The 13,498-nt window shown below is 53.9% G+C and overlaps 5 protein-coding genes across 5 annotated transcripts; 3 read left to right on the top strand and 2 right to left on the bottom strand.

The window, feature by feature from the left end:
- Positions 1–771: 771 nt before the first annotated feature.
- On the top strand, positions 772–2,633 carry GGS23DRAFT_202576 (uncharacterized protein). Its single transcript, XM_051511795.1, has 3 exons — positions 772–884; positions 940–1,585; positions 1,641–2,633. Exons 2-3 carry the CDS (start codon positions 1,254–1,256, stop codon positions 2,578–2,580), a joined length of 1,272 nt encoding a protein of 423 aa, XP_051369656.1. The 5' UTR covers positions 772–884; positions 940–1,253; the 3' UTR covers positions 2,581–2,633.
- Positions 2,634–3,187: 554 nt separating this feature from the next.
- GGS23DRAFT_578075 (uncharacterized protein) lies at positions 3,188–4,970 on the top strand. Its single transcript, XM_051516969.1, has 3 exons — positions 3,188–3,712; positions 3,915–3,984; positions 4,153–4,970. Exons 1-3 carry the CDS (start codon positions 3,620–3,622, stop codon positions 4,494–4,496), a joined length of 507 nt encoding a protein of 168 aa, XP_051369655.1. The 5' UTR covers positions 3,188–3,619; the 3' UTR covers positions 4,497–4,970.
- An 18-nt stretch (positions 4,971–4,988) lies between these two features.
- GGS23DRAFT_578072 (cell wall protein PhiA) lies at positions 4,989–6,466 on the bottom strand. Its single transcript, XM_051516968.1, has 2 exons — positions 5,659–6,466; positions 4,989–5,590 (listed from the first exon to the last, which is right to left on the bottom strand). The coding sequence occupies exons 1-2, from the start codon at positions 5,957–5,959 to the stop codon at positions 5,331–5,333; spliced, it is 561 nt and encodes a 186-aa protein (XP_051369654.1). The 5' UTR covers positions 5,960–6,466; the 3' UTR covers positions 4,989–5,330.
- Positions 6,467–8,687: 2,221 nt separating this feature from the next.
- GGS23DRAFT_606471 (putative sugar transporter) lies at positions 8,688–10,398 on the bottom strand (the record flags this gene model as incomplete). The annotated part of the gene is made up of 7 exons (XM_051519907.1): positions 8,688–8,756; positions 8,786–8,823; positions 8,878–9,089; positions 9,177–9,352; positions 9,446–9,648; positions 9,718–10,143; positions 10,269–10,398. 7 exons carry the CDS (start codon positions 10,396–10,398, stop codon positions 8,688–8,690), a joined length of 1,254 nt encoding a protein of 417 aa, XP_051369653.1.
- A 483-nt stretch (positions 10,399–10,881) lies between these two features.
- Positions 10,882–12,760, top strand: GGS23DRAFT_578068 (uncharacterized protein). The gene is made up of 4 exons (XM_051516967.1): positions 10,882–11,394; positions 11,603–12,146; positions 12,206–12,298; positions 12,357–12,760. The coding sequence occupies exons 1-4, from the start codon at positions 11,108–11,110 to the stop codon at positions 12,393–12,395; spliced, it is 963 nt and encodes a 320-aa protein (XP_051369652.1). The 5' UTR covers positions 10,882–11,107; the 3' UTR covers positions 12,396–12,760.
- Positions 12,761–13,498: the final 738 nt, after the last annotated feature.

Here is a 13,498-nt window from a genome sequence, read left to right as displayed (position 1 = left end):
GGGCCGCCAAAGTGTAGATGAACGTTTCAACTTTAGGATGGTCCATCCGTCTGGGTTCTTTTCCCAGCGACAGAACCCCCCCTTATCTATCGTATCTCCATGCAGAAGTGTGAGTTCTCTGCCGGCTTACGGGAATCTTATGCATGCACCTACACAAATGCAGAGCCAACCACCCTTAGGGGTCCGAAGGCGGCATCCCTGGACTCGTCCTCAGCTCATCGAAAGATCATCACGCATCTGGTGTTCTGCAGCCATACTTATAAAAAGGTAAGCATGTATTATAGAGGTCGTTAGTCAATGTCCTTGCCGATACCTAAGGTAGACAGCGAAATTGGTGGCGTTGAGGCTGTTATGCGATGTGTAGTCCTCTTCTTGATCTATGCCTCCCTAGCAAGTGGATGTTTACCGACAAACGCCATCGTCGCCCTAACCCTCCCTCATCCCAAATGAGCCTTGCCCAGGACAATGCTTAAATTCTCCCCACCTTGCCAAGTCTCGCTTGGTGGGCTTCCTAAACCCTTTCGATCGCGAGCTGAACCAGCCCTGTCGTAGGCTCGTGCCCGAAGACTTCACGGTACGTCTAGTTCATCTGCCTTTTTTCCTCTGTGGTACGTGACTCTCTCGCCTTGAATTATGCTAATTTGAACCAATCTCTATTTCTCTTGGTCGCTACTTCATTCCCCCATCCCTCTTAGCTCTTCACTTGACTATTCTCAAGGTCTAGTATCAGAACATCAGGCGGTAGAAAACCGTTTCCATTTGCGCCGGTGTAAACACGTGGATATGTGCTTGGCCCCGTTGGTGCTCTTCTGGATTTTGAATCCAAGAGTCGCCAAGATCTGAGCGCGGTGAATCCATGCACTACTGCGTAGATGCAAATGAAGGTTAGGCATCACGATAAGCTAGCCTGCTCATGGTGGATCGCTAACCCTTGTCTAGACCTTTGGTGCCAGTTGGTTTCGAGGCTGGAGCGACTTTGGCGTCGAATGCTGCCAAGAGAGCGCCTCGTGTGTTCTTCAGGGCTGGGACGCGATGAAGGAAGGACGGAGGCACCTGGACGTGAACTGTCACAGTGGAGACGCTCGGAAACCTCTCCTCTGCCATCTCTACCTCCCTCTTTTACACTCCTCCCGCCGGAGTTGCTTCATTGGTATCTTCGCGAACGTGAAGAGAGGATCTAGCGTTGTCTCTCTACCCTCCCTAGACCGTTGCCTCGTAGGCTACCACTCGTTTAGCCTGCCATTATAGTCAAGATGGGACTCGCTCCGCTCACAACGACGGTCACCGCTCTAGCGCCGCGAGAAACCGATGATCACGATGGCACGCCTCCCGCCGGCTCCTTGACCACGATATGGTCTGCTTCGCCAGGTTGTTACCCGGTATCTACCTCGCCCACGGTAGACATCGACCAATTTTGGTCATCACGTACACAATGCGGACCGCCTGGCTACATTAGCTACTTCGATATATACTACTACTCACCCGCCATCTGTCCCAGCGGATTTACCGTCGGATGTTCGCGATATGGATCCTTTCAGGGCCCTCCGGTGGAGCCTACGGAAACAGCGATGCTTTGCGTCATGAGGTAGGTATTTTTCCGGAGCGGTCAACGGATCTCGGCCATGTCTAACCGACGACAGTGGCTACTTCTGCACGCCAGGTAGCTGGAACTATTACGCGACCAATACAGAGCTGTCGGATGCGCAGATAATGATCCAGATCCGCTGGGCTGAAAGTGATCTGTCGATCTTGGAAACCCACCCCCTGACGCCCGGGTTGAAGTTGGTCGGCGTAGGCTCGGGCAGTGGGACGGAAACCGGGCAGCCGACTGACCCGACTGTGCCTGTAATCGAGAACACGGGAGACGAGGGTGGTCTGTCTACCGGGGCGCAGGTTGGAATCGGCGTTGGTGTGGGCTTGGCTGGCCTTCTTGCCATCGGACTCGCCCTCTTCTTCATTTTGCGGTACCGGAAGAAGAAGCAGGCGGGGGAGAATGTCGCGCAAAAACCTCTTCCCGGCCAGTACCCAACCCAGCAGTATCCGTTCACCCCCGGACCGGGTCAGCCGGGGCAGCCAGGTCTTCAAGGATATCCGTCGTACCCCGGATACACCGCGTATGTCGACCCGAATACTGGCGTCGTCTCGTATTACTCGTCTGTCCCTCAAGCTACGGAGATGGGCGATAGCGCGGCTCCGGGGTCGACCGTAGTTCAGAGCCAGGGCACGCCCTCCGTCGCGGGGTCTCAGTCCGCGCCCGCACCTAGGCGGGAATCTATGTTTTCCGTGCAGTCGACCCCCCCGGCAGCCAACCTCCCGGGCGATTACCCGCGGCCCTCCCCCGTCGCCGGGGAGCTCGATACAACGGCCCCGGCGCTGGCCGAGATGCCGGGAAGCGAAGGAGCTGCCCTGTCTTCCGTAGGAGGCGCGGATAACTTGCAAGCGCAGCAGGAGATGGCCTACCTGATGGCCGAGCAGGCAAAACTAGACGCGAGGAGGACGCGGCTGATGGAAATGGCAGAGCTCGACGAAGAGGAACAGCGGATACGGACGCGGATGCAGCAACTCCAACAGACGCAATGACGGATTTCCGGGCCGATCGCGGGACCGAGGACTCATCAGCGATGCCGGATGTGTCTATGCATGCATGCGCACATGCAAGCACACATGCAAGCATTACCTACGCGTCTACAAGGAGGGAGAACAAGGAGACCCAGGTGCCGAACCGGCCAGCACGTCTGCTCGATTTCCGCTAGGATGGGCGAGGCAGGCAGGCAGGCAGGCAGGCAGGCTGTGGTATGGGCCGAGGTTATGGTAATAGTATCGAAGCGAAGCGAGTATAGGCGGTGAAGGACTCGGTGGTCTCGTCTCAGATACCCCTCGGCGATATACGGTACAGATGGAATGTTGTGTGGTTATTTTATTCGTATCATTCTCGAATCGAGGGTGGGTCATGTGGAAGGAAACGCAGCAAGTCGGTATGTGCCCTGTTCTGACAGGTAATCCGCCTGGTGTATGAATATGTACCTAGGTACCTAACCTACATGTAGAGGAGCGGTAGGCGTAAGTAAAGTCTGCGGATGCAGGATGTTTATTAGGTAGGTAGGTACCTCGTGCATACCTCTTGTATAGGTATATATACGTTAGGTACATACATACCTAGGTATACTATAGACCTGGTCGACGACCCGGCCTCGACCCGGTACTGGCCTTAGTAATGATTGGTGTCGTCCATAGCAACCAGCGAACCTCCCCCATGTCGCCCTCCAATGGATGCTGCCTCCCTTCTCCCTCCGGCGACACCATTCAGAATTATCCAAGCAGGCAATTAATTCTGAAGCCACTGTTGACAGTCCCATCTTTAATGGAGGCTCTCTCGCGCATCCTGCATCGCGTAACGAGATAACTCGCCCCCGCAGCTCTTCCGCCACTCCATCTCTCATCACCCATTATCACCACCACCACTACCACCACCACCTTCGCCGTCACCGTCATCGCATCATTCCGCCGTAACTGCTACCATTGCCGTCCCCAGCTTTTCTCCCTCCACATCCATCGAAATTCATTTCCACACACGATCATCTCGAGTCGGTCTCCCGGAACACCGCCCCCCGCCTTTCAAATGGCGTCGCCAAGCAAAAAGAAGACCGAGATCACGGAGAAGGAGTCTCAGGTGCTCGCCCTCGCCTGGAAGTGCTTTAAGACCAACCCCGAGGTATGTGGCGCACCACCCGCCCCATTGTCACCTCCCCACAGCGGCTCCTCCCCCTCCCCTCCCTTCCTCCCCCTATTTGCCTAACTATTCCCATTCCTATCCCTATTATTGCATACCACATACTACCTCCTCAGTACATACATACGTACATGCCTGCCTGCACCCGCGGGACTTTCTGCCTGCTGATACATCCGATATCTAGGTTGATCTGAACAAGCTCGCCAAGTTAGCCGGCTATACCAATCCCCGAAGCGTGGCCAACGTGTTGTCTGGTAGGTCCTAGGTCCAGGCGGGCCTCGCTCTCTGTCTCTCTTGCTTTCCTCGCCCGTCTCTCGTCGCCTCCTCTCTCCGCTCCCCCGCTCCCCCTCTGCCATGTCCGACACAGCACCCGTCGGTTCCTTAGGGTCTGGGCTATCCGCCGCTAACTTGTGCTCTACTAGCTGTTAGGAAGAAGATCGCGGCGTCGATCTCCGAGGACGCCGAGGGCGACTCCGACTCGGTGCCGGTCACGCCTGTCAAGCGGGGACCCAGGGCCAAGGGCACCCCAGCCTCGAGCTCCCGTAAGCGCAAGGAGCCTGCCGACAGCGCCGGCAACGGTGGTGATGAGTCTCCATCAAAGCGCGCTCGGGGTAGCAAGGAGGCCGCTCCCGCTGCCGTAGCCGCTGCTGCTGCTCCTCCCGTCGTCAAGGACGAGCCTGATGATGCCCAGCACGTAAACGTCAAGCTGGAGGAAGACGCACCGTATGGTCACAGCGATGGAGACGACGATGCTGTTGTCGATTAACGGGTGGGCCGGGAGGCGCGTGGGCGAGGAAAAGGCAGGCTTCCGACGCACCTGGGTTAGGTAATCTTCGCTAGACGGATACTTTTAAAATCCGATGCTCGTTGATGCGGAGAAATTGCCTGGATGGGGTGTCGCCACACTGCATTTTGACATGTGTCGGTTCGACCGGGGATCATTCGCAATAGTTTTGTTTTCTCACGCTGGTCTCGAATACATCAAGCTCTCCTTCCTTCTCCTCTCAACTGCCCCGTGATAAGCCGGGGTTTTCCATGCCTTCCCCCCCTCCCTCATCTGAGCGACCGACGTCCGCGTGCGATGTGGTCGTGGGCTCGAAATGTATGGTGGGGACGTATTAAGGAAGAGCTACTTTTGAACGGGCGCCAGAACGCCTGAGGGCTTCCTATAGTCAGGGGCAGAGGTTTCTACTAGATTCACAGACCAATCAAATCGACCCCGTCCGCCGTCCTCCTACAACTCCCTGTCATCGCGATCTAACAATACACCATTGCCATCACCTGTCTATGGTGCCGTAGCTTACTCACTTCTAGACTCTACAGCTTATCGGTCCGCCGAATTCGCGACGGGGGCCTAGTATTCCAACTCGCCTGGCGTAGTCGATTCACTTCTGGTGCACAAAGCGGTATTAAAAAAAACAAGTGTGATGAAAGCACGGCGAAATCGCGCTGAGTATATTTAACCACTAGCTGGCTTGACGGCTTGCGGTGAGCTTTCCTTTTCAACTATCTACAGGTAATTAGAACGTTACTGGAGTCCGGGTCCTATGGGTCTAGCGTTCGTTGTCGTCCGTTGTCGTTGTCCGTTGTCGCTGAGTATCTAAGAGGTGTAGACACAGCCGTTAGGGTTGACGGCCTCGACAGCGCGAAGGGAGACGCCAAGGCAGTCCTTGTTCCCAGCTGGCTCCGCCACTCCGGTCGAAACCCACAAGCTCCAAGCGCCGTCGATGCTGTTGGGGCAGGCGAGGAAAGCGGCACCGTTGAAGTTCAGGTTGTTGTTGGCATCCAGAGCGAACGTGCCCCTCTCGCCGTTCTTTGGCGTCGGCTGTGCGCCCGTGGTGAAGCCGATAACGCCCTGACCTGGACGGAAGTTAGCAAGGGTCGACTGAGCCGGTAGCAAGGAACCCGGTGCCGTCGGCAGAACTTACCCATTCCGGAGCGGTCGGCATACAGCTGCTGGGGCGTAGCCGAGGCGGCGTAGAGGAAGAGCCCGCCGTCCTTCAGGTAAAAGGTGGCCTGGGTAGCGGCCTCGCCGTCGCAGCTGGCCTCCTGGTTGGGCAGCTGCAGGAAGAGGCCGCTCTTGGCGGCCGAAACGCTAGAGAAGTGAACCGGGCTGGCGGATCGCAGGGCCATCAGCGTGAACTTAGCATCGGCCGGGAGGGGTCCCTCGGTCTGCGCGACGGCTGAGGCCCCGAAAACGAGTGCGGCGGTAGCGAGAGTCTTGAACATGATGGCGGTAGCGGTGGCTTGTCAGGTGTTCCTGGGCGAAGGTTGATGTGAGGCGAGAAGGAGGAAGCGTTTGAAGATGTTGGCAAAGGCGAGTGAGTTGAGCTCTGGGGTGACGAGAAAGAAGACTGTAGGTAACTATGGGGGATGTGAGGTCTTCTTATACGCAACCGCCTTCCCGCGGATCTTCGTGCCGTCGGTGATGTCTGAGGCATACGAAGAGCTCCGGCTGGCCATCAGTTGTCCCACCACGCATCATTGGGATGATACGAGGCGGAGAATACGAGTCAGACTGCTCTGGTCCCATCGACGTAGAGCCGATTGGGCCGGCTGAAGCATCTCTCTGGGACGTGGTTTGAAGGGGCCCCCGGTTTGTGGGTACGGTGTTATGTACGCAGTACCATTATGGGTGGGAGATGATCGACATCGTGTGCCGGTGCGCGAGCTGACGATGTCACCCCATTAGCTGTTGGTAGATGGCGATCGCGAGAAGGAACAGAGAGAGAAGGCCACCGGCTACATTCGGTGCATGCGACAAGCATCGGTGCGTTGGGTAATGCACCCTGCTATTTTCTGCCACGTGATCTCGACCTGAGGCCAGGACATCGACAAGGTACCTAAGGTAGGTAGATAGGTACGTACCATGCATACGTACCTAGGTACCCGTAGCCACCTTGGGTTCGAGGAGGCAGATATTGGGCGGTATCGAGGACAACCCCCCCCCTCCCCTCTCCTCTCCCCCGGCTGATGTCTATCAGGTAAGGCGGGTGGACGTGTATGCGTCTGTCTGTATGTATGTATGTACATACATCAGGTACATAAGGTAGAACGGGGGTTATAGGCTATCTAACGGCAAATATTCGAGGTGCCGAACGCACGACGGGTACTACTACGTAGTATGCGGCAGGAAAGTTATGGGTCTCACGGCTTCTACCCGCACCCCGCCCCCTTCTAAATACCACCGCTAGCCAGTTGCTGGAAAACAGGTTTAGGGGCTGTGGGCCCATTACGGTCGCCCCGTTGTTCGGATAGCCTCTCTCTGCCTTCTATTACTGCGGCACGATTTTCATTTGCTAATTGCAAGGGCCGAGAGAATGTACGTGTGTGTATGCACGTATCTACGATTTTATCCGCCGTGACTTGAATGCTGCGACGAAGATTTGCCTAGGGATCCTATCCATCCACGCCCAAAGTACCTAGCCTCTCTATGTTTACACACTTGCGTATTTAGAAGATGTCGAGCCCCTGCGTGAGTGGCGGACGTGGCGGGCGTGGAAACCCTCCCCACGTAGAGTTCGGACAAGCGGAGTCCGAGACCAGAGCGAGGGAGAGCTAGGAGCTGGACAGCACGAACTTCTTACACGACCAGACGGGCAATACGTTGACGTGGGTGGGATCTTAGAGTTGTACGTAAGAGGAACGAAAAAAGAAAACAAGCTAATGTCAAAATTTTAATTATTATGCCTCCAGGTCATTTAGTGGTGTAAGTGCATTTTGCAGATCTTATATCACCCTCCCTTGAGTAATACGCACATGAACCCAAAATTGCCTGGGTCAGGATGGGAAATTAAACCAACTTGGATCGAGGCGTCTCTACCGCTGTACTACTCGCTGGAGGCTTCAAGTATCGTCCGGCATATATGCAAACGTACACACGTTGCCCGAGTCGAATTATCTAATGGTTGGTCAGCCCTCTATATACCATCTCCGAACATCTGTCTTCGTCCTTAAAAACGTGCCCCCACCGTGTCTACGTAATATGTAGGTGCATGGCTTTATCCAGGTGCGTATTGCCTGAATAGTTCCACGCTGAGTAGGTAGTTCAGCAGCAATGTAGAGTCAAGTTACGAGTAGCAGTATTCATAGGAAGTAGACACTTGCTCGTCGGCATGTACATAGCCACATTAAGCCTGGGTTGTGGCCTTTCAACTACCTACCCAAAACGTAAACTTGCTGTCTCGACGCCAAATCTGATTGGGCGATGACAACATACATACACGCGCCATCCATCCATCGTTCTACGCCCTCCGTGATCTCATTGTGGAACTCATACCCACCAGCATCCCCTTCATTCCTTGTCTTAGCTGTCATCCCTTAGGTTGGTTTGTAGTAGGTGCATTTCCCGGAATTTGGTCTCATGTTCGAGACCGGCTTGCTGAGGCAAACTATGGGGGTGTATTGGTCGAGTCTTCCGTAAGCAAAACAACTTCGGCAACCCACGTAGAACAAGCCAAAAACTTAACCATGACAACGAAAGGAGCAAGGTCTGTTGGGAAATTTCTCACACAAGGGCGGAAATGATGTGCGCAAGGAGACAGTTCCGGAACAGACCGTGCTGCCCCCTAACGTCACCCCACCGCCGCTGGTGGGCCAAATGCACCCACGCCAGCGGTAGACAGGCATGGCATGTAAAAGGCTATGTAGGTCGGCCTCATACTACGTAACATACATACATACGTGGGAGGATGTGTTGTCCCTGACCGCTGGATAATCTTTGCAACGAGAGTTTTCAAGCAAAGCCAGCTCAGAAGCAAGACCATGGTTGAACGAAGACAATCAACCCCAGCCCAAGAAGAGAACGGTAAAGATATTGGGTCGACTAACAGAGAGGTAGCTAATCATAAGCCCTGGAGCTTCCGAGAAATCGAAAGGTGGAATTTTCTTTCTCCGTGATGGCCATCTCCTCTAGGTCTTCTGACCTTTCTCCTAATCACTTTAAGTCGAGCAATGCTTAGGCATCTCGAACAACCTCGTCGTATTCAGCGACAACCCTTTTACTGTTGACATCCATACCGCTCCTCTTTGCCAAGGCACTTTCGCTTCCAAAACAGCGGACATCTCCTCAAGGGTCTTCCCTTTTGTTTCGACTACATGATTATTAGTAGTAGTTGGCTAAGAAGCTAGGTTGGCCCGAGGCTTACCCATGGCGTATCGCACGAAGAGAAACGCAAATACGCATATGCCGGGGTAGATGATGTAAAGACCCCGGCCGATGGCCGTGGCTATCGGGGGACCTGCTTGCGCGACGGTGTAACAACTCAGCCACAAGCTCGCGGTCGAGAGCGCATTGCCCTTTGCTCGGTACATCGCCGGGGAAATTTCCGTCGCATATGTCCAACTGCCCACGCCCCAGCTTACGTTAAAGAGTACGTAGAACAAGTAGAGGAAGGCCACGATGGCATAGTTCCCGTTACTTCCCGGGGTCCTCTCGGCATGCTACTGCGGGACGGCAATGCCTATCATGGCACAACACATACCGACTAGGCCAATCTGCAACCGTGTCTTGCGCCCGAGGCGGTCGAAGACAAACATGGGAACCCAGGCAGAGACGAAGAGAACAATGCCAATACCACCCGTAGCGAGATTGGCGAGTTTCGGGTCAGTGATGCCTCCACGCTCAAAAAGCGATGGTTAATCCTCTTTTTTAGTATCTTCAATGTAGACAACACACACTGGGAAGTTGATAATAGTTGATACTTAAAAAAATACGGTGTAGTAAAGAATGGAATTGGTCCCGGCGATTTGCTGGAAGAACTGCACGCCCATACCAAGTAGGGTAACCCTTAACACGGGGCGCTTGAACATGTCTTGCCACGTTGCCGTCGCTACCGCTTTTTCAAAGGCCACCTCGTCAGCGATCTCGGCCATTTGTAAGTTAGCCGAGTCGTCGCCGTGATGTCGAGCGAGGACCTCTCAGGCACACTAGCGCCTGTCCTGCTGGACTAACCACCGGGGGCTGGGCGGAACCCAGGTTCAACAACCGATTCCCAGCAGAATCGCCGGCAAGACCTGGATGGCTAGAGGGATACGGCACCAACCGGGAGTCTCGAGGTAGTTAAAGCCGTAATCCAGCCAGAAAGTGGCGAGCTCGCCGAGACAGAGAATCATCTGCTCGATCCCGATAATACGGCCCCGGAGCTTTGCCGGCGCGATCTCGGACACGTAAAGAGGAACACTTCCCGCGCAGGTACTCACTCCATATCCGAGGATCACGCGGCCGAGAGTGATAGCCGTGATATTGTAGGAGGCCGATTGCCCAACTGCTCCTGTCACGAAGACCACGCTGGCAATGGTCAGCATTCGTCCGCGGCCATAACGATCGGCGAGATATCCAATCGACATGGCCCCAACCAAGCACCCGATATCGTAAAGCGACACCACCGCTCCCGTCACCCAATTGTTTTCCGCTTCATGAGCGATATTCACCTGGCATCCGCTACGATGACGCCCGTGACTTCTTTGTCTGGATGAAGCCGTCAGACAGTGTTCCGAACTAGGCCGACGCGATTTTATAATAGAGGCCGATTCTTACCATATCCAAAGAGCATCGCGCCGATGGAGACGAAAGCAGTGAGGAAGTACACATAGCAGAGGTTTGGAGGACATGTTCCAGTCTCATCAGCCGTGCGGCAGATAGGGGTGGTTTGCTTGAGCTCCATCATTTTGACGCATAATACTCAGCACACACCGTCGACTGTCGGGAAGAAGCGGCCGTCGGTTTCCCGTGAGAATACGGGATCGAGGAGTTGCTTCGCTTAGAGGTTGTCATATCTGAATGGCCTATCAGCTACTTATCATTACATCACAAACTCATATTCAACTCCACAACATAGGGTGGGCAGGAAGATTTCCCCGCTGCGGTCCTCTGACTTGCGGGGTGGTCGTGGAGTAATGGAGAGGAGGCCCAGAGTGGTGACAACGGGGATGCATGAGAAGACCTCTCGTCATGGCTATTCGCTCGCGTCGACTCCGAATCCAGCAACGATCGTCCTATCAACAGATGTCTTCGCTATATGAAAACACCGAAATCGCAGATATACAACCTTGGTACCGATCTGAACGCCAATTGTATGGCTTCTTTTCTGCCAACGACGACAGCCAAAACTGGATATGTCACATCTAGAACACACCCGAGGGGGTATCTACGTTGGGCGCTGTCGTGCGGAGATGTCGGGTACTACCTATCTATCTCCTAGGTCGGCTGACCTGATTTCCTGGAGTATATTAAATAATCATTCATTATTCGGAACTTCATCCTGTTCAATATCGACTTACGCCGCCGTCCCGCAGAAATAGCCCCTATTGAGGATAGCAAGCGTATTGTGCTTCTTCAACTACGACTAGACGTCCCACAGTTTCGCTACCCAGACCATGCCGCACGCCACGACGCCCCTGCACGTCAACGACGGACTCCTGAGGCCTGAGCAGGTCGGGAGCCTCCGGCCTTCGTTTCCTGATGAACCCCTAGCGGATCTACGCGAGCGTTATCAGCGCGATGGGTATCTCTTCCTCAAGGGTCTCCTACCGCGGAACGACGTGCTCAAAGCTAGGGAGGCCTACTTCGCCTTTTTAGAGCCCAGTGGTGTTCTTGCTCCCGGTACAAACCCCGTCGACGGGGTATTTGATGCCCAAAAGGACCAGCTAGATTTCCCAGGAATGGTGCGTACAGTTCCACCGAGACCAACTACGCTTCCCCTTGACCGCTCTCGAGCTAATGACTGCCAATGAATAATAGTATGTAGGCAATCACATTCTTTAGTTACCGACTTAATGCTATTTGTATTATGGTGCTATAATAACGGTTGGATTTCGTTTGGTACTGGAGTTGAGATATTTCTAGGGGGCAATCCTAATATTTGACACTAGAGGTGCTGGCTCGGCCGATGCGAACGGGCGCCCTCAAGGTGGTCTCTTCGTCGACCTCGCCCTACAGGCTCATTCGGAGCCCTGGTATAAGGAGGTATTCTGCAAACACCCCGCCCTCCGGTCTTTCATCGCCAAGTTCACGGGGTGGGACGACAACACCCTCGGCCTCACCAGGTCCCTGCTGAGGAACAACACACCCCACAACAAGGCAATTGGCGTACACTACGATCAGATATTCCTACGCCATGGCAACGATGACAGCATGACTGCCTGGGTCCCCATGGGCGACATAGCCCTAGACGGCGGTGGGCTGATCTACTTGGAGAACGGCCACACGCTTGGCCAAGAGATCGAAGCCAACTTCTCCATTCGGGCTCGGGAGACTGGTCTGACGGAGGAGGAGGCCAAGAGCGCGTTTAACAAGAACATGACGGGTGGGGCGATGTTAGCAGACGGCGCGAAAGACTTCTGCGAAACTCACGGACGTAGATGGCTTGTTACCGACTACGAAGCCGGTGACGTTGTCCTGCATACGCCCTACGCGGTAAGACCTGAGAGAGAGGCTGGACGAGAGCGGCTGGTTAGCTGACGAAAACTCGGAAGATCCACGCATCGACCATTAATAAGGATCCCAGGAACATCATCCGACTGGGGACGGATTTGAGGTTTGTCGACTCGTCGAACACATATGACAAGGTGAGTATTGACCATGACCACACACCTGAATTCGATTTGGCGTTAACAGGTCCAATAGCGATGGCTGAAAGTCTTCGCGTTTGGAGACGGAGTCTAGGCGCGATACTGTGACCCAAAAGTGGTTTAGCTTATGAATTGAGAGCAGCTGAAATCTAAAGGGCCAGGCTATACAAACCCATAAGCCGATGCTCAGCCACCACATTTATATCTACAAATTCAGGACTGCTATTCCAAATGACTTAGGCTACGTCAAGTTGGGGCTTGTCGACCGGTCCGCCTCGGTTCGTAAATGCACCTACAGGATCTCTCTTTGGGTGTGGATCCCAATGTGGAACGCCGTGTCAATGTTTACCACGTAGTATTACCTACCTATCTATATACGCTTCTTCGTTGAAAGCAGAATCCGAAGAAATAACTACTCGACAATACAAGCTCGATCAACTAGGTGTAAATCAAACAACACAACTCACTTTTCTTCAATTGCTTATATTCACTTTACCTATACGGCGTGCTGGTTACTAACGCCACCTCCTCGACCCCCTTCTCCTTAGGAGATTATGTCACCTTTTCCAACAATTCTTCGGCGATTATGCACATCGAGGCTAGGTGCGGACGGCACGTAGATCAATATGAACATAAGCCCTCACATCTACCCCAGCAGCGACTCCGTCATAGAATAGAGGCGGTATTATAAAGTGTAATATAGGTAGGGGGGTTGAAGACGCAGCCCAAATTATGTCATGATCTGCAAGGTGACCTTGGCTTGAGTTGCGGCTATACATATGTAGTTGATCATGGCCTACGATGGGCTAGAGATACTAGCTCTCAGGACTCGGTAGGTGGGTATGAAAGTAGGTAGTAACTGAGATGCCGGGATTATCCATAAGCGAATGAAACAAAGTGAGCAATGAATTTCCGGGTCTCGGCTCCTTCCCGGGATTCAACTGGCCCCTGGGCTAATACACCGATAACGCCGCAAGCAGTATTGGGTACAGGATGTATGCTTTCCTAGCTGGCAGGTGACAAGTTGCTAAGCATGAGACCATGTAATTGGGTCGTATGTTTTCAGGATCAAGCCAAGTAGCCGTGTGTGTATCTGCGCGTAAAACCCACATCTGGCCGACAACTCCTCGTTCTCCTGGGATCCTGAGGCTTGTTCCTAGGCTTTGTATGGGGCGGCTGAAATATCCCACTCTCTTT

This window comes from Durotheca rogersii (assembly GCF_024521655.1).
Source record: "Durotheca rogersii strain YMJ 92031201 chromosome Unknown GGS23scaffold_20, whole genome shotgun sequence".
Taxonomy (NCBI): domain Eukaryota; kingdom Fungi; phylum Ascomycota; class Sordariomycetes; order Xylariales; family Xylariaceae; genus Durotheca; species Durotheca rogersii.
This window is presented reverse-complemented; position numbering and strand designations above follow the sequence as displayed.

Bases quoted from the DNA above. Each gene is read 5' to 3' on its own strand.
- GGS23DRAFT_578075 (XM_051516969.1), top strand. From the start codon at position 3,620: ATGGCGTCGCCAAGCAAAAAGAAGACCGAGATCACGGAGAAGGAGTCT. The intron at 3,713-3,914 runs GTATGTGGCGCA...TCCGATATCTAG, and splicing joins GCTTTAAGACCAACCCCGAG to GTTGATCTGAACAAGCTCGC. The intron at 3,985-4,152 runs GTAGGTCCTAGG...GTGCTCTACTAG, and splicing joins CGTGGCCAACGTGTTGTCTG to CTGTTAGGAAGAAGATCGCG.
- GGS23DRAFT_202576 (XM_051511795.1), top strand. From the start codon at position 1,254: ATGGGACTCGCTCCGCTCACAACGACGGTCACCGCTCTAGCGCCGCGA. The intron at 1,586-1,640 runs GTAGGTATTTTT...AACCGACGACAG, and splicing joins GCGATGCTTTGCGTCATGAG to TGGCTACTTCTGCACGCCAG.
- GGS23DRAFT_578072 (XM_051516968.1), bottom strand. From the start codon at position 5,959: ATGTTCAAGACTCTCGCTACCGCCGCACTCGTTTTCGGGGCCTCAGCC. The intron at 5,591-5,658 runs GTAAGTTCTGCC...ACTTCCGTCCAG, and splicing joins TGCCGACCGCTCCGGAATGG to GTCAGGGCGTTATCGGCTTC.
- GGS23DRAFT_578068 (XM_051516967.1), top strand. From the start codon at position 11,108: ATGCCGCACGCCACGACGCCCCTGCACGTCAACGACGGACTCCTGAGG. The intron at 11,395-11,602 runs GGTGCGTACAGT...ATTTGACACTAG, and splicing joins CAGCTAGATTTCCCAGGAAT to AGGTGCTGGCTCGGCCGATG. The intron at 12,299-12,356 runs GTGAGTATTGAC...CAGGTCCAATAG, and splicing joins CGTCGAACACATATGACAAG to CGATGGCTGAAAGTCTTCGC.